We start from the raw sequence: 25,500 nt of genomic DNA, 5'->3' as shown, positions 1-25,500 counted from the left end.
TTTGAATGTATTTGAGTTGTGACTCTTGCTCTAACAATATGCATTATTTTTAGAAATCAGGTTGTGTGAGAAATTCTTTCACTGTGTAACACTATTTGGCCCAAATTTTCTGCTACCTTGAGGAGTGTGCAATCATTTATATCCATTCATAATTATTATGAATTATTATTACTTTTTTTTAAACTCAGTGGCATGTTTAGTACCTATTTTCTACAGGTAAAGTGACAAAACACCTTCAAATGTATGAAAAAATGTGCTCTAAACTGACCTGTATATAGTCTTCCAAGAGCAGAGGATAAGTTTGCAGTTATTATTACTTGGTTTAAATATTATTTTGTTCTTTGATAGCTGACATTAGCATTATGCTATTTAACTTTGTAATTTGAAAGGCCAGATGTTGCCCACTGATAGGGTCTCACTGATCTTTGGAAGAATCAGATGCATTATCTGGGAGTTGAATCCAATGAAAAGAGGGCATGGTTTCTCTTGAGCCCTGGAAGTTTTTATACAGGTTGGTCTAATCCACATTGATAATCTTGCCAGTGTTTACCTGTTCTTTGTCTTTGAAGATGTTCACAGTGCAGCTGACTCTTGGAGAACAGACATGGGAAGCTGAAGGAAGCAGTATTAAAAAGGCCCAACATGCTGCTGCTAGCAAAGCACTGAATGAAACTACCCTTCCCAAACCAACGCCTAGACCACCCAAAAATAATGTAAACAATAATCCAGGTATGACAATTTCCTCTGTGTGTTAAATCTTGTTAAAGTATTGGGATATTATACCACTAATAAGTAATTTTAACAATGTATTTAAATTTGGAGGATGAGAATCAACATTGCCATCTTAGAGGTATGATAGGATTATGCAGAATTTCTAGTGAGTTTTCATAGGAGAATTTTTGATGTACCTGCCTAAAATAGTTGAACTGTAGGGGAGTATATTATTTAGATAATGCTCAGATATATGTGAAGTGATTGTGTATGATCAACAGTAAACAAAAAACGAGACTGAATTGGCTGTTATTACCATAGTAAAACATATTTCCCAAGGAGTTATTTTAGCTAATTTTCCAATGAAATTGGAAATTTTATCCAGTCCAATCCTGTAAAGTTGCATCTGTGATGTAAACAAAAGGCTGGGATTTGGCATGAGAACGTTGACAGGTATTTTCCTGCATTGTGAGTTTTCCTTCATAGCAACCTGTTCTTTCAAAAAGCTCACAGACGGAATTAGAAACTGTTTCAATAATAGAAAGAATATATACTGGTTGAGTTGTTACCTGGGAGTTGCCTTCAATGCATATAAAACCTTTCTAGGTACACATCTCATCTACATGCTCAGTATCTGTTCTGTCTTGTTTGATAAAATAAATCAAAAATATTAATAACTTTTATTTCAGACTAATAGAAAGCAAATGGTGAGGGGAAAAAGTCGTATTTCCATTTTGTTTGTTTGTTTTTTACACTCCTTTCCCCTCTGCTTTTTCCTCTACTCCCTTCTTCCCTTTTTATTTCCCTCTGCCCTTCCCCCCATTTTAAAAACAGTTTTCTTCAATCACTTTCTTAAAGTTGAGTAATTTTGCAGTTAATCTTCTCCATGATGGAAAAAAAAGTAGGAGTAAGTTTCCTTTAGAACTTGTGAGTATTATCCTGAGTATTAGCTGTGAAGGATTGTTTTAGAGTGGTGTGGTAGTATTCTCTTGCTCCTTTGGAGATTAGTACACTGTTTCTTCAGGCCCAAGACAGTGGTTTTGCCCTGTGTCCTTCACAATCACTGTGACTTCAGCTGTTTAGAAAGCAGGACACTCAGACCTCTATGAAAAGGGATCCTGAGTTTGATTCTTGACATTGCAGAGTTTTTAGCTTTGAGCATATTCTTAAAGGGAAAATCTGATAAGAAGAGAAACAGGCTTTAAGAGAATTCATTAAAAAATTGTGTCATTTAGCACTGTAGTTTTGCTCCAAGAAAGGTGCATTGTATATGCACAGCTATCTTCTCATCAGAATGACATTTTGCATTTTTATTATGAAGTTGAATTTATAGTAATTTCTTGCTTTGAAAAATATAAGAATTGTTGTTGATAGAACTTTTTGAATAAGTATTGCATAAACATTTTCATCATTTGGCATATAAAGCCTCAATGGCAGACTGGAAAATTAGTCATAGCTGTTTTAAGGGTAGATTTGTTTGAATCCCTTATGAAAATATTTTCAGAAATATTAACTCCTTTTTGTTGGAATGCACGTTTAGCTAATTTAGGATTTTTTTACAACAGTGCAAGTGGGGATTACTGTAGCTGAACTTTGTATTAAAAAAAAAAGAAAAAAGTAGTAGAAGTAGAGTGTAGCTTTTTATTTGATATTTTTGAAACGATGCAGTGGGCGAGTACTGGCTGCCTTCTATTTTTGTATTCTGTCACCAGTAGATGGCTGTAGTTGCACTGATTTCCAGTAGCTGTTTTCAGTCTGTTAGATCATTCCTATTAGATTTTTAGTTTTTAGGTGTAGTTTTAAGTTTTCAAGTCTTGCAAATAACACGTTTTTTCTAACTTGTAAGATTCCTGAATGACTGCATTTTACATTGTGCTTGTTTCAATGACTCTTTGCCTTATTTGTGGTTTTATTTAATGGTATTCAGCAGAAAGAGACATTATCCTTTTATCTTTATAATTCTTTCAGAAAGTCTCATAATGTATTATAAGTACTTTGGAAAAGTGAATAACCAGCTTGGTTGTTACACTGACTTTCTCATTCATATGTGAAGATTAATCCACCTGAACTGCATAGAGAATACACTGAGATGTCTAATTGTTCTTTTTTGTTGCTTGTGATTGAATTGGGATCTATATTCCCATCTTTTAGGGAAATTGAAATGTCTTTTTTGTTACTTCTTTTTAATTAAGAGTAAAAAAATGTAATGTAGCTATCGCTTTGCAGATTATCTCAGTCCTGCTCTTGAGTTTTTCAATATTTCTGGTTTAAGTGCCTTACTTAAATTGTTTGGTTTTTGCAGGCAGTATAACTCCAACTGTGGAGCTGAATGGTCTGGCGATGAAAAGAGGAGAGCCTGCCATCTACAGGCCATTGGATCCAAAGCCAATTCCCAACTACAGAGCAAATTATAATTTCCGGGGCATGTACAATCAGAGGTTTGTACTTTTTCTATTATTTGTTTTTTTTTTTTAAATCTATATCATAATGTTCTAAATATTCGTGAACTTTCTAGGTTATTTCAGAGTGAAAATAAATTAAGATTTTGCTGAGGAGGGTCTCTGCAGCCTTATTTAGAAACATACATAATCATCTCCTAAAAGAAGATGGGTGCCCTAAGTTCGTCACAAGGAATAAAGACATGTAAAGCCCAGTGCTTTTATTTGTTTAATGTGCATACTGGAATTACATTCTACAGCCATGACAGTGTGAAGGCAGAGCATTTTGCTTTCCTTTGCAGTGGTGTCATGTGATTAGAATTTGTATCATTAAAAATGAAGCACTCTTTTCTTACAAATTGGATATAAAATTGGAAGAACTGCATTTTGAAAATTGGCTTGAAACTGTTCTCAGGTTTCTGGGTTTTTTGACTGCTCTTCTTGATTTCATTTCCTTCATCCTCACTGTTTGATTAGGAAAAATCCTGTATTTCGCAGTTTAGAAACGCATAGTCAGAGCTATGTTAATTTGCATCTGAAGAACTTCTTTCTCTGAGATAGGTTTTTTTGCCATTTTTCCTTACTTATCCACAGAAGAACTGTATTGGATGAGGTGTTTTGGAGCTCCAAAAGTGAGACCAAGTATGATCTGTAAAATAAGAGAAAGCGAAACAATACAAATCAGAACGTTCTAATCACGTTTAATCTGTGAAGAATGGTGCCTTCCTTAAAAAGCTTTGCTTAATGAATTTCCTGTTCATTTTTATGCATCTCATAATTATCAAAAAGAATGAGGTTATAAACTCTGATTTGGTTTGGTTCAAAATTACTCTTTTATTAGAAATTGAATCTACAGCAATCTTTAAAAATTAAGGAGTTTAAAATGAAAAAGCAGTGTTTCAGATTTGGCTAAGGAAAATATTTCAGTTGGCTTAATTCTATTTTGCTTTTCCCCAGATTTTTAAATCATGATAACTTGGTTAGTGTAGGGTTTTAACATTTCATTCTGGGTTGTTTTGTTTGTTGGGTTTTTTTTCTTTTTTTCTTTTTTTTTTGTTTTTTTTTGGGTTTTTTTTGTTTAGTTAGTTGGTTGTGGTTTTTTTTTTATAGCAGCAATACCTAGAACTGTATTATTCTGGAATATATAATAACCAGGAAGAATAATATAACCTGGAAGAAAACCCTTTCATTACTCTACAGAACACTGCCTGATAACTGTATCACTTGTGTTATATTTCTAGTCACTGCTGGCCTGAGTCTCTGCTTACATATGTCATGGTTTAAAAAGCTAATTATGGTTCTTGAAATGAGTTTTGTTAATATTTAGAAATCATTTATTTGAATCACTTTTATAGTGAGACTAGTTTGACTAACAGATATAAATGCTAGACTGGAAAAAAGGCAAGCTAGTTAAAGGCATAAAATGGGGAATTCTGGAATTTGAACTTAGTTATGGAAAGATATTTGTGGAAGTAGAGCCTCAAAACACTCAGTAGTTACTAACTCTTAATATTTTATTTCTTTTCATAGAAAATTATTAGTACGCCTATTTCAATCTATAAGTTTGCTTCTTTGGAAACTTTGTTTCATGAGAGGTGTGTTTCCGTGTTAGAGTAAAATGATACGTGAACTTTATTTTTCTGGTTACATTAGGTAGCCAAGGGCCTTAGATTTTTCTGATCACAAAAAAAACCAAGCTCGGTAGGACAGAAGGCCAGAAACTCTGCTTGCCTGCCCGCTTCATTGTGCTTATTTGAGTGCAGTTGCCCATGCAGGATGGCTAATAATACTGTCTAGTAAATTGATACATAACAAAAACTAAGTAGTAAATAATGGGATATACCTGTCTATCCGCATAAACACATGCCCCCTGTGCATACACCAGCTCACACACAAGTACCAGAGTAAAGAGGAAACAGAAGAATGATGCCCTATGATGTTTGGGAACTCCTGTGCTGGAAATAATTGTTCTGCATCTTGTTTTGGATTGGGAGGGTCTTGGCCATTATGATCACAGTAAGAAAGGCAGTTAAATACTGTAAGACATCCTTTAAAATGACATTTATTAGATCTGCCAGTATAAGAAGGGAATAGTGCAGATACTCTTCCAGCCCTTCAGATGCTCAGAGCCCTGAGTGGTGTGGATCAAACAGGACTGTGTCCCACGTGCAGCATCCCATGCAGATCTCAGCCACAGCAGAGATTCTTCCCTTCCTGGTCGTTTGGACTCTTTCAGGATTTTCTTACAAGGAGATAACCCTGTCAGGAATAGTCAGGAACAATGGTCATGTGACAAGTTCCCGCTGTGCTGTTAGATAAAGGCAAGACCATGCAGATGGTACTGAGGGGGAGCTGCCCAGGGGCCCATGTCTTGCCACAAGTCTGTCCTGTGGCTGAGGGGTTTGTGCAGCACAGCCCCATCCTGTCCCATGAGCCGTGCTGGGCATGGGCCCTGCCAACTCAGCACAGCCCATGCAGCTCAGCGTGGGTCACTGTCTCCACCATGGGCAGGATCCTGCTCCTCTTCCAGTCAGGATCACTGTGCACCTACTCACCCTCACCAGAGGGAAGTCTGGAGGCAGATTCTGGATCTGTGACAAGAGTGAGTGAAGTTCCAAATAGGAAGCACATGCTGTAGCACTGTATTATGTTCATGTGGTATAACATGCTATATTTATTTTCCTCTATTGCCATGTTGTATTTAGCATTAGTTTGCAGATTTTTGGAAGTTGGGTAGTAGAATAGAAGTCTTGTTGGAATCCCCAAGTAAATGCAGACTATGTAGACTGTTGAAAACAAGATTTGAAAATTAATGTAGGTAATATGCTGTAAGAAGTATTTTTCATTTTTGTCAGTTTCTGACTGTAGATTATTTTCTGTTATTAAAACAGATACAAAATATGTTAAGTAAGTTAGAAGCTTAGTCTGTTATAATTTGTCTGAATTCCTTTTACTGATATCTGTTTAAAAAAAATGTGGTTTTCAAATAGGTGAAGATACACATTAAGATTAGGAGATTGCATTAGGGAAACTTCTGTTCTGGCAAGACGAGTGGCTTGAGGGAAAAATAAAAAGTATTAAGTTCATTCCAGGGCATATCTTTAGACCAGTTAAATCTAGTGTTTCAAGTGGCACAAAAGATCCTTTTCAGTATCTCATGGAAATGTGATCTGAGAACTGCTATTTGTATGCAAAATTGACGGCTAGATTCCATGTCAGGCTAAGATGATTTATGTTGAAGTGGCAGTGATTCCTTCTCCTTCATTTGTCCATAGCCTTTGTGTCCTTGCATATTTCCTGGGTCCAGCACTGGAAGGTGAGCTGCTTGGAAATGAATCACTTTTTTGGGGGAAGAGGAAAGGAAAAGTTACTCCTAGACTGACAACTGTACTTAGATACCTTCTCACCTAGTTGCACAAGAGCTTGTGCCCTCACCAGAGAGGGGGCATATCTGTTTGGAGGTTAAGGGCAGCTTAGGTTGATCTAAGCATGTGAAGGACTACACTCTCACATGCAGTGGAGCATATTTATATGGACAGTGTGTACAGAGGATGTTAAAGCAGGTTTACATACAAACGTGCAAAGATCCATTTGCAAGATCTGCAGCTGATGGCATAAATTTATACTGAAGGTGAAAATTACATTCAGAGAAGAAAGGAAACCAAACAAGTAAGAGGGGAAAAAAGGAAAATGGGGAAAGTTTTGCCAGTGACAAGCTTGGAAATCAAGTGGTGAAATGTCCCAAATGAGCATCCTTCTCTAGGTGTTCTTTCCAATGCAGCAAGTATTCCCCCTAACACTTTCCCATAGTAGTTCTGTGGTTTTCATCAGGACATGCTCAAACTACCTGTTGCTTACAATGCTGATAGTGCTGCATGAGAGCAGGTGTTGAATGCTAGCCGCTTGTAGAGCTTTGTGCATGTGTTATTGGGCACTGTAATGTACATCAAAAGCTACTGCTAAGGGATAGGAAGAGGGCAGAGAAGGGCTGCAGTACAGTATAGATACAATGCTATTGACGTATTGGTGTTTGCAGTAAAAGGGCCTGAGAATAACAGCATGGGGAGGACTGAACAGCAAGGGAAAGGTGCAGCTAGGGAAATTCTGGAAAACAGTGCCCAGGCAGCTTAGGTGAAGTGTTACAGAACTACGAGTGGAAGGCAGGCTACAGAATTGCAAATACAAAACTCAGCAAGGCAGAAAGACACTTCAGACAGTGTGTTACACCAGGGTAAGGTGTTAGCCTTCTGAGTCTCTGTGTGCTCAGTTAGGAAGTGCAGGGCGAGTCAGCTTCCTTCTTGGGGATGGCTAAGTAGATAAAATACGGTCCATCTAGGAACTGGAGGAGGTGTGGATATTTTAACCTGACTCTTCACTCGAGCTACTGAATGCAGTACTTGCTAGCTTGTTAACAGCATTGGGTCATTGCCATTACACTGCATCTTGTCACAGGCTGATAAAGTCTGTGTGTTGCTGAGCTGAATCATGTGAACTTACCACCTTAGGTCCCTCGTAGTTTTGGTATCTGTATGCTGCAGTTCATTTCACTGTGTAGATAAGAACTTCAAATTTTTATCATCTCACTCTGATGAGACAGCTTGGGAGTCCTCTCTGGATTTTCTTTATTGAAGTAAAATCCATGCAACCTTGGTAAGAGGAAGTTTGATGGCCTCTGGTAAGGCAGAAATTTAAAAAAAGCTGTCAACCCTGAATCCAGCCATGTTAGACAACTTATTTAACAAAGGTTTGTATATTCCTAGAAGAGATTATAACAGAGGAAAACACTGCTTAGGTACTCAAAATTTACCAGTTATATACTACCGATTTAAAGCCTTACAGACTGGAGTTTCAAGCAGTTTTGCAACAGAGGTACATGAAGACCTTTCAGTTCAAACACTGTATGTTACAGGAAAGCTAAAAATGGTGAATGTTGCATTTTGCATGGCTTCTTTTATCTAAGGGCTTTACAGGCTGACTCTGGGGAGGGAGATGCTGATGCTTTCAGGGACAGTTTGCTAACCAATTTAGCTTGCGTGTTTGTCAGCACACCATTTGGCACGATTCAGTAGAACTGGCACGCTACTTGAAGAGGCCAAGCTTTGAAACGGCAGGTCAGGTTTGAGAAATATTGGCAGAGCTGAGGACAAAACATGTGCATACTCTCATATCTGTAGCCAGTGCTAGAACCCGTACTCCCTTGCATCTCTGGCTTAAACACAGTTGGCTTAAACCATGTAAAAGAAAAATTAAAACCGTGGCTGTTTAAATTAGAGCAATTAAACAATAAAATAAGGTATTGATTCTGACTACAGGGTCATCCAGCTTGCCTTGTTACCATTGAATTCTGGTTTGTTTTATTTTAAGTTATTTTTTCCTTTGGTTAGAATTGAAGAGAGTTATTCCTGAAGTTTAATTGTCCTGCAGTATTTTCAATTATAGAATGTCTGTAAGTGACAAAACAAATTATATCTTACAGACTTACCTAAATTAAGTGTTTTCAGCCAAGAAATAAAGCCACTACAAACTGAACAGCAGCTTTTGATGTTTTAGTATGGAAAGTAGTGTTAAAGAGATCATAAAACTCAACCCTTGTGTTTAGGGAAAATTCAGAAGTTATTTTCTTATTGTATAAAATTCCTTAAAATGTGTCTTACCACAACCTAGAGAGCTTGAAAAACCTTTATTAAAAAAAAAAGCTTTCAAAATTAAAAACAGTTGTGAAATATAGGAACAAAGGAAATACAAAACAATGACAAGCTAAAGAACGGAAATAAAGTAATTAAAGCAGTTTCTTGCTTGGTTTTGAGGAATTTGGATGGTGTGATAGTTCTGCAAGCATGTCACGCAAAGTGATGGTGTCCCTAGGATAAACTACAGCTTCTGTGCACTTGGACAGTTTCTGCTGCACTGAGCATTCATCTTAGTCTTGTCTATGGTTGTTTCTCCCTGAATATACGTTGTATGTTACAGGTTAAGGAGAAGACTGTCCCCTTTCTCCTTAGTGCATTGGGGAGAGTGCATAGACAGTTCCTCCTTTTCTTTCTCTTCACAGCCCTGTCATTCCAGGCACATTTTATTTTGATGTTAATGAATGATCTTTGCAAGTCCAAACTCAGAACCAAAAAGCAGCAGCATATTCTTGCCTCTTCTGGAGCCACCTGTGCTGCCTGGCCAGTAAGCACAGGGCATCACCCTACCTGGGCATGTAGTTCGTACTTACTGTGTAGGCAGCTCACCTGCTGGGTACTCAGTTGCTGCTTAAACTTAGTTGCTCCTGGAATTATCAGCCCTGTGGACCTGCCTGAATACTGAACAATTGCTTTAAAAATGAGGGATAGTGAAAGAAAGTTTGAGGGCTGGTCTTTAACCAAATATATCTGCAACTGCTAGCTTCCTAGTGGACCAACATGTTATCCAAGCTAATGATCAAAGGGAGAATAGACTCTGTGATTATTGGATAAATTACTGAAATTGTCAGATCATATTAATAAAAGATTGTATGGTGAAAGAATGGAATAAAATGAAAAGCTTGTTTCTTCTATGAATGCTGAGTTAAAGATTTAATATGCGCATTAAAGGGAAAAAGATTTGAGGAAGGTATTACTTGACATGAGTGCATAGCAATGTGCTCTAAATCCTCACCCAACCTCATTTGTTTCACAAAAGTTACATAGTCCTATGAGGGGCAAAAAAGCAAAATCTATCTGGAAGAACAGCTGTAGAAGCCAAATTTTGAAGCGAGTGGGTTGCACTGCAGGAGACAATGTAAAAATCTGTTGAGATTGTCATCTCCAAAAGTACACCTGCAGTTAAACAACCCAGTTATCTAATTTACAGGAAGAGAATGAAGTCTGAAATTTTTCTGACCTGTAGATGTTCTTCTTCACCCTGTTTACCTTCTAGCGGAAGACCTTCCTCTACATGGAGAGCTTCATCCGTTTGAGGCACAAATAGCCCAGCACATAATGTAAAGGGTAGTTGAATCTGAAAGATTTTGATCTAGTATTGATTAGATCGGCCAGTAGCCTGGAAAATGTAAAGTTCAGATTACTCCATGGAGACTTTTCATGACTCTAGGCACATGATTAGCCTATTATCTGTTGCTGAATTCCAGTTATTGAGGCTTTCTGTTGGGGCTTGCTGCAAGAGAGGAGGATTTTATGCACAGCTGTGTACAAAGCGGATTTTTTTCCCAAGCATATATACTGTGGCAGATGTGAGGACACTAAGTTGCCTAAACATAGGCCTCTAGTGCCCCTTGAGACTTTGTAGGGTGTTTGAGACATTCACATGGGACCAATGGATTTGGCAGAAGACCTAGAGGAGACCTTTACTAGAGTGGCAGCTGAAGGTCGGGCAAGATACCCTAGAGCATTTCAAATGGCCCTGCATAGCTAAGTTCAGGCAATTGAAGGAATCCCTAAAACCGATGTTCAGTCATCATACCATTTCACTTCATCCACTAGGACTCCAGCTATTCGTGGGAAACTTGTCTGTTTCATGGATCAGTCCTGTGTCACATCATGGGGCTGTTTTAGGTGCACCATTGTATCTGAAGTGGTAGTGTGCTTGTGTTTAGGCAGTTAGGTGCGGTTCTTACAATGCAAGTGGAATTCAGATCCAAACTCAGATGCCTTTCAGATAGTCTCTGCCTGCTCATTAGAAACTCAGTCTCCCATTATAACCATTATAACTAATCAGAGCGATCACTGGTCTAGAATGTTTATCATGCCTTAAACTAGGTTGTCTACATTTCATATGGATCTCTCCAGAGCTTCACTTTAATAGCAACTTGGTTTCTACACATTAACCAAATACCTAAATTTGGGCATCTGAATCTAGAGCTGAATCCTACACTAAGAAATAATCCTAAGATTTGCAGTAATTTTGTGTACTATAGTGGGAGTCATTTGACTATCACAGTGGAAGGACTGAAAAAACATAAAAATCTCTCCCCAGAGAGAAGGCAAGAAAAGTATCAGAAGTACAAACTCTTTAGGGACATATCTGGGTAATAACAGTTTTAAGGAGAGGCAGGTATGCAAGTACTAACTAAAGTGTTTTTGATTGAATAAAGTGGTATTTTGCTACAAAAAGCTGTTTGGCTGTGGAGACCAGTGCCTTTGCTTCCCAACTGAAGTGGACTCTCAGTTCTGGAACCTGTTGTGTTGAATTGGTTATAGGAGAATAAACCAGGACCAGTGTAGGGTGCCACTGGGATTTTTACTTTGCTACATTTGTCAGCTTCAGACCTCAGCCATAGGGTACAACATTCCTCCACTAAAAAGGCCAGAAAGAGTCAGAGGTGCTTTGCCTGCTTTTCCAGGAAATGTTACAAAATGTTGTCCTTAAAATTTGCATTTTAAGGATGAAGAGGTGTGATAATAAAGACATTTACTGACTGACTTTGCGGAAACTCCTTTCTGCATTTGTTGCCCTCCTCCCAACAGTTTGGGCAAAAACACTTAGAGGAAATATTAAAAACTACTTGGAAATTAATAGTTTGATTTTAATAGATTCTAAATCAATTTCTATTGATTTTAATAGAAATTAAAAGTTTGATTTAGAATAGGTTGTATCTCCTTAAATACACTATCATTTTATCCTGAACAACAGATGTGGATTTCAAAGAATTAAAACTTAGGGAAGTAAAGAATAGTCCAAAGAGTAATGTGAGTGATCAGATTAACAATTTAATTGTTGAGCTGGAAATGGCTGATTCAGACCATTAGATGGCAGCATGAATTTGTGGAAGAATTTCTCAGCAGAAGCTTTCTTTCAAAGAAAGTTGCCTTTTTCTATTCTGAAGCTTTTCATGACTTTAAAATGTCATAATTCCAGCATAAATCAGTTAAAACTAGGTTTTCTGCAAGGCTTTGCATCATCATTTTCTTCTAGTTTTCTTCTCCCATAATAATTGAAACTGTAATGCAGTAACTTCAATGGCAGTTTTCCTTTTTTATATAAATCTAGTGTGAGTGAAAGGTGCCAGTTTACCAGCAGTGACAATTGAAGTGTTTGGTTTATCTGCACAAAGCATTTCATCATATTAATTCATTCTTCAGGCTTGATCTAAACACACTTCCCTAAAGATAAGACTGAAATTTGGCCACTAAACCTGCAGTCTGTTCATACTAATGAAGCTTTCTGATGACTTGAACATCTATTCACTTGGAAAGAACTGAGATTGCCAGCTGATAGTTGATTCAGTTTTGTACATTACCAGTTAAGATAGGATTCAGATCATATCTTAAAGCAAAGTCTCGTACATCACCCTTTTATTTCCCTGCTAGTGTATTGACATTATGGTGTAATAATCCACTCAAAGACTTTTAAATTAATTCTTTGTGTTCTTCTTCTGCATGCTACATTTCACTTCCCCTGGCCTGTTTGTTCCCACTCGTTGCCTGCCTCCCACACAGACATATTGTTATAAGAAAAGTGTTGAGTACAGCTGTGCTAGGATTTTTCTTTGCTAGTATCTGTTTCTAGGAAAGGAAAAGGGAGAGAGTCAGTCCATTTCCTGTTGGTTTAAAACAGCAGAAACATCTGTTTGTCGTAAGATAGTTTTCCCAAAAGAACAGTGGCAAGGGAGCTTGCAGGTGATGAGCTTTGCCATTGCCAGTAGCTATCAGTTTAGACAATAGTGATTAGTATGGTTGGCTTAAAACAAATTAAGATTCCTTAAATGACAGAGGATATTTATTCCTGCAGTAAATTTTTTAATAGCTAATGTTTAATTTCTACAGTGTTATAAATTTTATAGCATATATCTGGAATCAGAAAACCCGGATTCTGCTATGGAATCTATAGATTCCATTAAGTTCTGTCCAAAAAGTGATTTTTCTGCAGTCCCCTCACCCTGTTATCATGAATTTCCACAGCGTGCACAAAATGGTGTTGGGTGATGTGTCCTGGCACAATGTGCCTGTAATCCTTCTGGTAAATGCATCCTGTCACTACCATCCACTGCATTAATGGGTGCATTTAATCTATCAGGGATCAATAAAATATATACTCTTGAGTGTATTTACAGTATTATTTGACAGCTGTTAATGTAGGCTAAAAATCAAGCTGACAGAATAGAGGGTAAGCTTTGCAGGTAGTATTCTCAGTACAGCGTCTCTTCATTCTCCAAGTCAATGCACTTACCTGGTATCATTAAAATCTTTTTAGCCGTAATTGCAGAGCATCTAGATACATCATCACTCATCATGCCTAAAATGCAATGTGTCAGGCATGACATTTTACACTCTTACAACATTCTAAACAGTCTTTTCTCAAGATTAAGTAGTTTTGTCAATGACCTCTTGGCCCTGTTTTTACAGGAGGTTCTAAGCCCTAATACTTCAATCTTTTCGTAATTAATATTTTTATTCATTTTCTTTCAGGATACAGTGACCTTCCCAGACCACTTGCTTTCTTGCTCTGTCCGCTAAGGGGACTGCCCTTTCTTTTTGTGGTCCTTGGCTGATATTCAGACTATTTCTTCTGAAGCTTCTTTCAGTGAACAGGGTTCTTTTCTTTAGGCTTTCAACTTCTTCAGATCTTTCCCTGCTCTGGAGAAAGTACATCTGGCTCCAGATGTGTCTTCAAGTTTCAGACGTGACTTTTCGTGTTCTCACATAGGCTGAAAACATAAAGCGGTGTAATACAATCCTTATCTTTGCTTTCCTAATGTCTGTCTTTCAACACTACTCTTCCACTATAGAAACTTCCTGTAAACCTTCAGTCCAAAGATTTTCAGAGCCAACAGCCTGTCCCAGCACCTTGTGAATCTCTTCAGTCTGTTGGCTTTGCAACTCACTGGGTGTTATCTCCGTAGATCTGCCTTTAAAACAGTCAGCTTTCCTTTCAGGATATGGACAGAAGACTAGTCTTGTTGGTATGTATAAAAACAAGCACTGATTCAGAGTGCTCCTCCAGGAGCAGGAATATTTTGGGTGTGTTTCGTTCTTTCCACACAGTTAACTTTTTATTCACCCTTATCTTTTTCCTATACTTCTGCTGAACTAAGGATATTTCAGTGGAGACACCTGAGAGATAGTGGGTTCACTGGAAACAAACCTATGTGGTCTCCTTTGTTGTTACAGCCTTTCTGCTGTGTCCAGAACCTGAACCTTGGTTACCAGTAAATAGGTTCTTTTTCCTTTGCCTGCTCTTTTTGGTAATGACAGAGATGAACTGCTGTTAAAGCTCAAACTTTACTTTGAGATGCTGCCATAATTTTCCTGAGGGAAGCAAGCAGAAAGAAGGTTAGTAGCTAATTTTTAACAGCTTATAACTCAGTAAGATCTGACTGAACTCTTTCCTTACAAGGTCTTTGTTGCTTTTGAACTGAAAGTTCTACCACAGATTGAGAAAGTATTAAATATTCTGAAGAAAGGTTTTCAAGTTTCTTTTATAACAGAATATATGGATGCTGAATGCAGAATTTTTAATCAGCAACCACTATGTTAAGTTTCTCTTCAAATGTTGTCTATAATAGTGATTTTGGTAGGGTGCTTGTGTTCTGTGAAAGAGAGTACAGTTGACATCTCTTCTGAAATTCTAATTATTAGGATCTTCTGAAGATCTGCTTGTTTTTATAGGATATTTTAAAGAAGAATGCCAGTTTAAGTTGGTTTTTATTGTCACAGAAAGGATAGCTGCACTCACAGGTACTCATCAGGTACTTTGGCACCATGATTTGTGTGGATTACATGTGTTAGTGAAATGAGGCCGAATCCCTCAGTGTTGTGATTAAAAGGGAAATCACCTCTGGACAAAAACCAACCCAAAACTCTCATAGCTTTGAGGTTCTGTTCCATGACAAAAGAGGAGAATGTGGAGTCTAATCACCTTACTGATTTAGATTCAAGTCTGACATTAGTGTGAGTGAAACAGAAATGAGAATTCTTAAGGAGGTGGACATCAGCAGCTGAGCCTTGCTTTCCTTCAGTAAAGGTAATCTCTATACTGACCTCGTTTACTAAGTCAAAGCTCATATTAACCATTTTGCAATTTAGGAAAAATTTCTTTTCTGAAAGGGTTGTCAAGCAATGCAACAGGCTGTCCAGCAAAGTAGTTGAGTCTCCACCACAGGAGGTATTTTTAGAAGACATGTCGATATGGCACTTAGGGACGTGGTTAGGACTTGGCAGTGCTTAGTTAATAGTTAGAGTCAATGTTCTTAGAAGTCTTTTCCAAAGCAAATGATTCTATGATTCCATTTTAACAGTCCTTGTTATCTCTGTCCTTCAAGGGTTTTTTTGAGTTCTTTCTTTCTAGAATAAACTTCTACCCCACCTTGTAAACATTTCTTACATTTCCTACCTTTTAGCAAGTCTGCAATCTTGTATTTTAGTGTATTGATCCAATGTGATCTAACATTTTTTCTTTATTAATATTCAGTACTAAATTGTGTTTATTGGACCAACTGAGACAAGTTGCTGTGCATTGGTGACCACCACTACTTTCATTGTATCACTTATGCATTTTTATTAACAATGAATTTCTGTTTACTTGTCAGTCATTGGTGTAAATCCATTATGCACAATAAAGTTTGAAAGAGTATTATGTCTGCTATTCATAAGCTTTCCTAGGAAATCTGCTCTTTGTATGCTTTCAAGTAGAAGGGAATTCAAAGCACTATAAGACTTCACCACTGATCTTTTTAGTTTCTGACCTTTTTGCCCCTTCCAGACTTCTCTATGGTTGAGTAACAGACTCCTTCCCTTTCCCTCCCAGTTGTAGATTAAGCTTCTTTCATAAGGCCATCCACATTTGGGTCAGCATCCTGGTATGATGTGCAGGACAACATAAAATGCCCTCCCTTTCCAATTGCCCAAGCTCTCTCTAGCTCACATTCTTTTTGCAAGTCTGATGTAACAGATGGGAATATTTTTGGATAGAAGCCATTTTCAGAGGTTGCAGAGCTGATAACTAGTGATATAGGAGAGTGTGCATCCTCAGTTAACTACACTCAGCTGCTGAGAGGTGGCTTGCTAAGTCAGAGTTAAGTATTATTTTTCATCTTATTCTTACTTTCAGTCCTTTAATTGCGAAGTTTAAAGTGATAGGTTAAATTTTTACTCACAATAATGCAATTTAATGTCTGTATGTTTACATTCATCCAAGTGGGAAAAGAATGTAGCCTAGTACACACTAATTATTTGAATTGAGGTTAATTTGGATGTTGAGAATTATGATGTGAGCTTTCTTTGGCCTTCTTTCTCTATGGACTTTCAGGTTTATTAATTCCTGTGAAGTACTAGGCCTGAGATGATTTTGTTAGTAACATTTTTATTAGTATTATATTACTGGTATAAATACATGATAAAATGAAATGAGTGAGATACTTCATTCTCTCATTTGATTAGTGTCTAGGCTGGCAAATGACATGATTTTTTTTTTTGACATGAGTTTCTTATGTAAAAAGAAAACGATACTGTAGTCAGATATGCAGCATTGTTTATGTTCTTTTACTGTAATGGATATTTGGACGGCATTCTTAGTAACCACTCTGCATGCTTGTAAAGATTAGTGAGTAATACGGTTCATGGGAAATTTTATGAGCTGAAGTAGATAAGAGTTTGAGATATTTGTCTTCTGGATGTCTGCTTTAACCTCTAAGTATGCAGCATGCATCACAGTTTCATTATGTTTTCCTTTTTATTCCTATTGTACTTGGTTTTATGTCATGGAAAAGAACATTTTTTTTTCCTTGTATTTATCTTTTCCTACCCCCAGCCCCCATCTCCATTTCAGCATTGTCCACTTGACATTTTCCAATGTCTTAAACTCTGGAGGCAGTGTTCTTTTTATGTTCTTATGTTATTTATGCTGGTTTTGCAGTCAAGAATAAGTTGAAGTTTTGTTGACCATTTTCATTACTTAGTTATTCAATTGATAGATGAAAATACTTCTTCAGAGGCGCATAACATTTTGTTCTCTGCTGTCTTCTTGATTTTAATTGTTATTTTTCACTTGGTTTTTTTTTTCTATCTTAGTCTTCAGTGTGCATAACTTTTGAATGTTGTTCTCATGAGCCTTTTTTTCCCTGGGTTTTTTCCTTTTACTTCTTAGCCTTTTTCTTTTTTCCTCACGTATCTCTTGCACTAGCTTCTCTTTCTTTTTTTTTAAAAAAAAAGGTGTTTGGGCTGGTTTTGAGACCCTTCTGGCACTTTGACAAGTGCTTCATCTAAACTTCAGGGGTTTAGCTTGAAGGAGAGAGAGCAATAAAAGTGGAAGCAGAGACCTGAACTTACTCTTCATGGAAGCATCTCTCTATAAGTAGTGCTCCATGGCTGCCTCAATATGTTTGCGCTATTATTTGTTAGCTTCATCCGTGACTGTTAAAGTCTGTAGTGTCTGGAGCTTTCTGTTGGTTTCTCCTAATTACTTTTCATGAGCAACTGTTTTTTACTTCTTTACCTACATATATACTATAAATAGTAAACAAAGTAGTGGTAAATGCAGAGAATAAATAATGAAATATTTATTTCAGTAGAATGTCTCTATTGAGCAACTTGGAATTTAGGGAAATAGTGATGTGGCGATATTATCGTCTTGTCATCACAAATTCTTCTGGGAAGATTCCACATTAGATAATGTTATGTTAAACTGAATCCTCCTCCCTCTTGTTTTTCACTCAGGAATGTTTCGATATTGTGATCATGAAAACATGAGTCAATTTTTTTTTTAGTAAGTTATTCGTACTGCTTGAAGGAACTAAATAGCCTCTAGCTTAGAAAAAGAAGAAAAAAAAGATAGAAAAGGGAATCATCATTAATATATAACAAAGTTTAAAAGAAAGTATAAATAAAAACATACAAGTAAAAAGGTATAAAACTCAGCCTGAAGTTACTGTATACTAAAGGTAGATTGTGTCTGATTAATGTGTTAACCTCACATGTTATGTGTCAACTCATTTTTTTAGGTAAAGAGAATAAAGTAAATCTTATATTTGTGGGATTCCGTTAAGCATTTTATAGCATTAGATAAGGATAATATTTTCATTAAACTGAAGGAGATGGGGATTTGTATAAGAAATGCAGGGTGGGAAAGGAAAAGAAAAATAATCAGCAGTATTAAAAGTCAAACTAGGAGGAAGATTATTAAGTACAGTTCTTTTAGTTTTAGAAGCAACCTTTTAAATTATTTTTGTTAAGGGTGATTGCTCAAAAAATAGGAAAACATTCATGAGATGGAAAAGGCTGTCATTGCTGCACAGGAAGATCAAGATAGTCAGAAAGAGTTGGATGATTGTCAGGGCTGATATATTAGAAATGCATTGAGACTAGATCTTTCCAGTGTAAAATGTAAGATTAATAACATAGGCACTAGTAATACTAATACCCTCTGTTGTCACCTAAGGGTAATTCAGTTGGAAATCACAGGAGTGTTATATTCTTAACTATTTGGAAGATAAACTAAGAAAAACTAAAGTGGTTGAATTAGTGGAGAGACAAATGTGATTGTTAAGATGTGTTCAGCAAAATATTTCTGGTAAAGATATATAAACATTGCTATTACCCAGAGCACTGTTAGCCTGTAGTATATTGTTCACTGCTCTTGGCTTTTATATTTAAGAACAGGAGCAAGTATGGGGAAGGGCTCTGAAAGATTATCAGGATGCTGGGTAGCCTTTTATACAGAAGACTTCTGAAATACTTTGACTTGTTCCCTTGCAAAGCAAAGGCTGTCAGGGAATGGGAAAGCTCACCTTGGAGGGTAAACAACAAAAAAGTAAATAAGCTATATAAGTTAAAAGATAGTATTGACACAAAACAAAGTATGTAAAAGTATAGCCAAGCTGAACATCAGGAGATTCCTAAGTATCAGCTCGGCTTCTAGATCATCCTCCCAGCAGAGGCACGTAATCTCATTTGTTTTCTAATAGACCTTAACAGATAAAGAGGATTACATTATGCAGTTGCCTGCAACTCATGGATCTTGACTGCTTAATGTAGGATTTGCTTACATTCTTGCATTTGAAATAGAGAAGGTTCAGGGTTTCTATGTCTTAAAATGGGAAGCATCTTTGTTATGTTTTCTGACTATTTTTTTAAAAAATGAACAGATGCTTTTGAATCTCTTTCTGTTTCTTTATGTTTCCATCACATGGTTATTCTTTACATTTCTTACATAGTCTATTCTTTTGCATAAAGATTTTCTACAAATAGGTTAAAATTGGTTTCATAACTGATCATAGCAAATATTAAATAGTGCAAAAATACTGAATCAAATTAAATCAAAGTTTTTTAAAGATTTGGATTATAATTTAACACCATCTCTTTCAAATGGAGAATAATCTGGGACAAGGATACATGCTTTTGTTTTTTTTTTTTAAATCTCACCTTTGTAGCTGAGAGGAGGTCAACATTCAAATGAGGGATGTCTATGGCTAAAAGCAATACATATGCCTTGCTCACTTTACATTAAGAAAGTTTTTGGAGGATGTGAACGTAATCTAGAAGAGAAAAACCAGACTAATTCATCATAGAATAGAATGGTTTGGGGTGGAAGGGATCTCAAAGATCATCTAGTTCCAACCCCTGGCCATGGGCAGGGACACCTTTCGCTAGAACAGGTTGCTCAGAGCTCCATCCAGTCTGGCCTTGAACACTTTCAGGGATGGGGCATCCACAACTTCTCTGGGCAACCAGTTTCACTGCCTCACCACCCTCACAGTAAAGAATTGCTGGCTCATGTCCAGCCTCTCATCCACCAGCACCCCCGAGTCTTTCTCAAGATGACAGCTCTTGATCTTTTCATCCCCCTCTGTATTGAGGCTGGGCGTTACCCCAACCCAGGTGCAACATCTTGCACTTGGTCTCATTAAACCTCATGAGATTCCCATGGGCCCATCAGAATCCACCCATCCAAGCTGTGAGGAGCCAGTGTTTCTAGGAGGATGCTGTGCGAGACAGTGTCAAAGGCTTTACTGAAGTCTAGACAGGCTACATCCACAGCCTTTCCCTCATCTATTAAGTGGCTCACTTTGTCATAGAATGAGATTAGGTTGGTCAAGCAGGACCTTCGTTTCGTAAATCCATGTTGTGTGGGCTTCATCCCCTAGTTGTCCTGTATGTGCTGTGTGATGGCACTCATTATGATCTCTTCCATAACCCTGCCCGGAACTGAGGTCAGGCTGACAGGCCTGTAGTTCCCCAGATCATCCTTCTCATGCTTCTTGTAGGTGGGCCTTACATTTGCTAATTTCCAGTCAGGTGGAACTTCTCTAATTAACCAAGACTGCTGGTAGATGATTGAGAGTGGTTTGGCAAGTTCTTTTGCCAGTTCCCTCATTACTCTGGGGTGGATCCCATTAGAACCCATAGATTTGTGAGTGTTTAATTGGCATAAGAGGTCACTAACCATCTCCTGGATTATGGGGGCTTCTCTCATCTCCCCATTACCAACTTCCAGCTCTGGGACCTGATTATTCTGAGGAAAACTGGTCTTGATATTAAAGACAGGCAAAGAAGGCATTAAGTACCTCTGCCTTTTCCTCATCCCCTGTCACTATACTACCCTCTGCATGCAACAGATGATGGAGGCATTCCTTGACTCTCCTTTTGCTGCCAATATATTTATAGAAATTTTTGTTGTCTTTAACTGTAGTGGCCAAATCAAGTTCTGTGTGGGATTTGGCCCTTCTGATCTTCTACCTTGTGACAATCCTTGTAGTCCTCACAAGTTACCTGACCCTCCTTCCAGAGATAATAGATTCTCTTTTTTCCCTAAGTTGCTGCTAAGTTCTCTCTTTAACTAGACCGGTTAAGAGGATTCCAGGATTCTCCTGGATTGCCTTCAGCTCACCATGCTACTTTCCCATCAGATTTCAGGGTGGTTGAAGTCCCCCAGCAGGACAAGAGCCTGCGAGAACAATCCTTCCTGAAGCTGGAGCGAGAAGCCTTCACCAGTAGCTTTCCTTGATCAGGCGGCCTGGTCTGTAGTAGACACAATTCAGGAATAATGAACTGTAGTTCTCAAAAGGAGTACTTGGACAAGAGAGCCTCTTTGTTCCCAGGTGGTGTTGTGGACCTGCTGAAAGAACCAGAAGATGCACTGTATGAAGACAAAAGTGACTATGCTGGATGTTTCCTTCTTCAAAACATAGAACTCACATCTGTGAGTTCATGCACGTGGCTAATGGACTGCTTAGAAAAATAGGACATAGCCAGGGAACAGCTGCACTAAGCAACTTGCTCCCCTAGAGAAATTTCAAATGTTATGGAGAAAAAGTTATCCACAGCAAATGCTGTTTCCTATTCCCTGCATGGTCTGTGTCTTTCTATCCCTCCACTCACAAAGCTCCACAGCATTTTCCTGATTAAGCAGTGCCAGCAGGGCTGCCAGCTTGATTGAGTTCATATGGAAAAGGAGCCAGGGCGAAAAACTGTGTAGAATGACCCTTTCAGCATTGACCTGGCATCTGAAGAACGACTTTCCCATACCGTGTTGTATCTTGTATTTTAGTGGTCTTCATCTTGGCCAAAATGGTCCCAGTTCCTCTTCACTTTGCATTATGAAATGGGAATAGGGTAATGCCTCCTAAAAAACTTGTGTAGTGGGGAAATAATTGTTTTTATTTGTTCTTTTTTACATAGCTGAAGAATATATTGACCATTAGAATTCAGAGAAAACCTCACTGAGTTTTTAACATGAAGCTAAATCTAAATAAAATTCCTGGTTTCTGTGAGTTGCAACTTGCACTTGTTTTTTTCCCCTTCTAAAAATAAAGTAACAATATTTATCAGAAACATTTATGCCATTGAGGAATCCAGAGAAATGCAGGAAATGCAGTATGAACACATAACATATGTACTAATACTTTATTTGTCTTTATGTGAGTGGATTTGATGGCCAAAAAGGAAGAGGCCCCAAGGGCTCCTTAGTATGCAATTAATATTTTGGCTAGAAAAGCAGCAGATTGTTTCAGTATGCTTACATGTTATGACATCATATTCCAGTAAAATTATAATGAACAGAATTTTTGTTTGTCTCTGTGGCAAACCAAAATGAGTTTTCTAATTGTCAACAGACCTTGGTGATTTATTTAATTATAGTGGCGCCCGCTCACACCAACTTAGTTAAGGTCTGTCAGCATTTCTGTTATGAACCCCTATTTTTAGGGGTTTATAACTAGTTGTAAATATTTACTCACTGCTGAAACTTGGCATTCGAGGTCACGGTCATGGAGCAAATACCCTTTTTCATTTTGACTATTCTAAAGTGATACCAGTGGCATTAGCTAAAAAGTAGATTTACTGATGCTCTGAAACTTGGAGGGAATAAAGGGAACCTGCTTTCCAGACCTCCTATTCGAGGAATCTTCTTAAGAATCACAAATGTCCAGAAGAGCCAGATGAAAATGAGCTTGTTTTTAGAGGTTATATTGTGTATTATCCTTTATCACACTTTGTTTTCTTGAACTGAATGTGTCATTTCACATGTCCTTTTGTTGTCCTCTAGCCTTATAATCCTCTGTCATTTGGCTGTATTTGTCACCTTATGTTCTGAGGAGTGTGCCAGTATCACTTGAGAATCGCTTTTACATAAGAATTTTCTCCAAGGAAAATTCTAGCCTTCGTAGCTACCATGTAGAAGGCAGGGAGTTGCATATTTTTAAAATGAAGGTAATTTAAAAACTTTTAGAAGCCTAATGAGTCTGTATGTGATGCGTTGCTGTTTGAAATTCTGACTGTTTCAGTTCTGTGGCTGAACAGAGTGACAGAGGACTGAGGAGTGTAGGACTGACATGTAGGTGTTCCTGTGATTGAAAATATTGTGCTGATATGTTATTGCATAATAATCAAAAATTCTAGATAAACATTCAGAAGATGGTAAATTATTTCAACCCTTTGTAGTAACTCATATATAATATATTGGGAAGGTTTGTTAATGATCAGTGGCAGATATATAATTTTATCTTCGCATAGGCTTGTTCTTTACGTGAGTGTACATCTTTAGGATGCAGAATCATTCATTATGAAAAGTAAGTTTAATTGTCACACTGTACTTTCAGACTAATATTGTGATTAATTTGAGGCTTTTGTTAATACAGTCTCTATCCTCATCACTGAAAAGAGGATGTTGTTTCTGTTTGACATGCTCTCTGTTGTAGAGAAGCCAATATCCTCACAGATATAGTCCCTTTTCTGAGGATTTCAGGTGCTCCTTTGCACTTTCCTGGCAATGTTCATATTATCAGTGCGCTGTTGACTCTGCTTGAGGCCAAGCAGAGCAAGAAAAGTTTAATCAAAACCATGTAAAAGCCTAATCATTCTGCCAATGTCAAAGAGCTGCCGAGGCTCTAGAGCCATGGGCTGAATATAATTTTTCCATATTATCACATAAATAGCTCCCTAAACACTCTTTAAAAGAAAAGGTGGGAAGGGGGGAGGGAAAAAGCAAAGGCCTGTTGTGGTATTTGAGTTTATAAAGTGGATTAAGTTCACGTGCTTTCCTCCTTTGCATGCAATGGAGGGAAAGGTAGGCCTAGTAACTCAACAGGAAACAGGATATTGTATTTTCCCTAAATATATATAGTTGCTAACAGCACTACTGTATTTCTTTTTATTTAAAGAAGATTGTGAAGTAATGAGGTAGGACATGCTATCAAGGTGTCTACTGCTTTTGCATAATATGGCTTGTCCTGTACTAAGCTGCATAACACATGCAGCCATTTCCAGGCTCTAATTCTACATCTTCTGAGATCTTCTGGGATGGTGAGAGGATTTCTGGGAACTCTTCAAGGAACTTGAGGGTGCCTGTTGCTGCAGGGAAAGGATAGCTACTGGAGGCTGTGGCTTTTAGCAAGATTCAGCAGCTGCCAGTAAGCTGTCAGCTACTCCTGATCAAAAGCTACATTGAGCTTTCCTTCCAGTTGTTTCCTGATTAGAGAGGGTCAAGCACCCTCTCAGCAGGTACTACAGAGAAGCACATATAAGTGCAGGGCCTAGAACACCATTCCCAGAGACAACCAGCAGATGCAGCAGTTTGCACAGCAGTTCATGCAGAAGGAAGTCAGAAACTGCTGAGGATGGTGCGTGTGTGCTCAGCAGTGGTGCTGATGCACCACATGACACGGTTCCTAGCACCATCTGGAGCAGCTCTCCCTGGTGCATCAAAGACCTTGAGTCAGAACTAGCTGCAGAGCTGTTGCTAGGATTCATTGTGGACACCAATGATACTGTAAGGGGACATACATAGTAAGCATGACAAGAGAGATCAGGTTTTTACAACTGTGGCAACTTCTTTGAGGATCGATGCTTGTAAGAGATGGGATCCACCTGACCGAGTGGGGCAAGCATCTTTATCAACAGGTTGGCTAATCTGGTCAATAGAGCCTTAAGGTGACAGAGAGTGGAGTTAACCTATAACCAAGCAAGAAGTGATGGATCAAGTTAGTAGGCAAAAACTTAAGGGTGATGTTGGCAAGAGAGACCCTAAAACCAACTAAACAGGACTGAAGGGGTCCCACTCCAGTTGTATACACACAAGTAATTAAGGGCCTACAAGACGGCATGATAGGGGAAATCCTTATACCCTATATCCTTTTTCATTTGAAAAACTGACATTCTTTTTGAGGTAAATCTCAGTCTGAAGCCGCTGTACTTTTTTATTGTAGATTTTGTCATATTGGTAGTGTCTTGATATTGTGTTTGCTTTTAGAAGAAGAGGGAGGAAAGGGGTGAATGCTCTATGTCAGAAGCAAAGAAGGACACAGTGGAGTGGGACAGAAGTTGACATTGTTGAACTGTCTGTTTCTTTGGTTTGACAGCTGCTTAGTTAACTAATGGCACCATGGTGTTTGAATTCCATTAGGCATGTAGAACCTTTGTTTTCCAGAAAGAGTGGTCAAACACTGGAAGGTCGTCCAGAGATGTTATGGAATCTTCATCCTTGAGGATATCCACAATATCCTGGACAATACCTGAATAAGACAGGGTATTTTCAGAGCTTGACCATGCTCTGGGTGCTGCATTGGACCAGATGATGTCCGGAAGCCTTTCCAACCTGAGTTATTCTATAATTTTGTGAAAATGCTACATAAGCAAAAGCATTTCCAGGCCTTAATAATTCCCTATAAGTGTGTTAAACTGTAAACAAGAAATCAAAGTAAATACCCACTTTCTGCATATCATAAAGGCAATTTAGCTCACTCCTCCAAGGCCCTATAGCCAGAGGCTTGTTGGAGCCAGTGTTATGGTTTTGCTCTTTCCACATAAACGTATTTTTAGAATTAGGCACAAAGTTCAAGGACACTGAGACCGGTGTGCTTGTTAGCAGTTGTTTGGTTTTGAAGTGTGCTACTCTCTGGTAAACCTTTTGTTTTACAGTTGAAATAAATGGGTTACAA

The 25,500-nt window shown here is 37.9% G+C and overlaps 1 protein-coding gene across 4 annotated transcripts in view; it reads left to right on the top strand.

Moving 5' to 3' along the window:
* The window catches only part of STAU2 (staufen double-stranded RNA binding protein 2), a 174,621-nt gene that overhangs the window by 27,476 nt on the left and 121,645 nt on the right, over positions 1 to 25,500 (top strand). For all 4 annotated transcript variants that reach the window (XM_017812432.1, XM_017812431.1, XM_017812433.1 and 1 more), the window contains exons 4-5: positions 570 to 729; positions 3,014 to 3,149. In XM_017812432.1, coding sequence (XP_017667921.1) covers positions 570 to 729; positions 3,014 to 3,149 — 296 coding nt within the window. The remainder of the gene's footprint in view (positions 1 to 569; positions 730 to 3,013; positions 3,150 to 25,500) is intronic.

This window comes from Lepidothrix coronata, unplaced genomic scaffold (assembly GCF_001604755.1).
Source record: "Lepidothrix coronata isolate B3197 unplaced genomic scaffold, Lepidothrix_coronata-1.0 Scaffold36, whole genome shotgun sequence".
In the NCBI taxonomy this organism is placed as follows: domain Eukaryota; kingdom Metazoa; phylum Chordata; class Aves; order Passeriformes; family Pipridae; genus Lepidothrix; species Lepidothrix coronata.
This window is presented reverse-complemented; position numbering and strand designations above follow the sequence as displayed.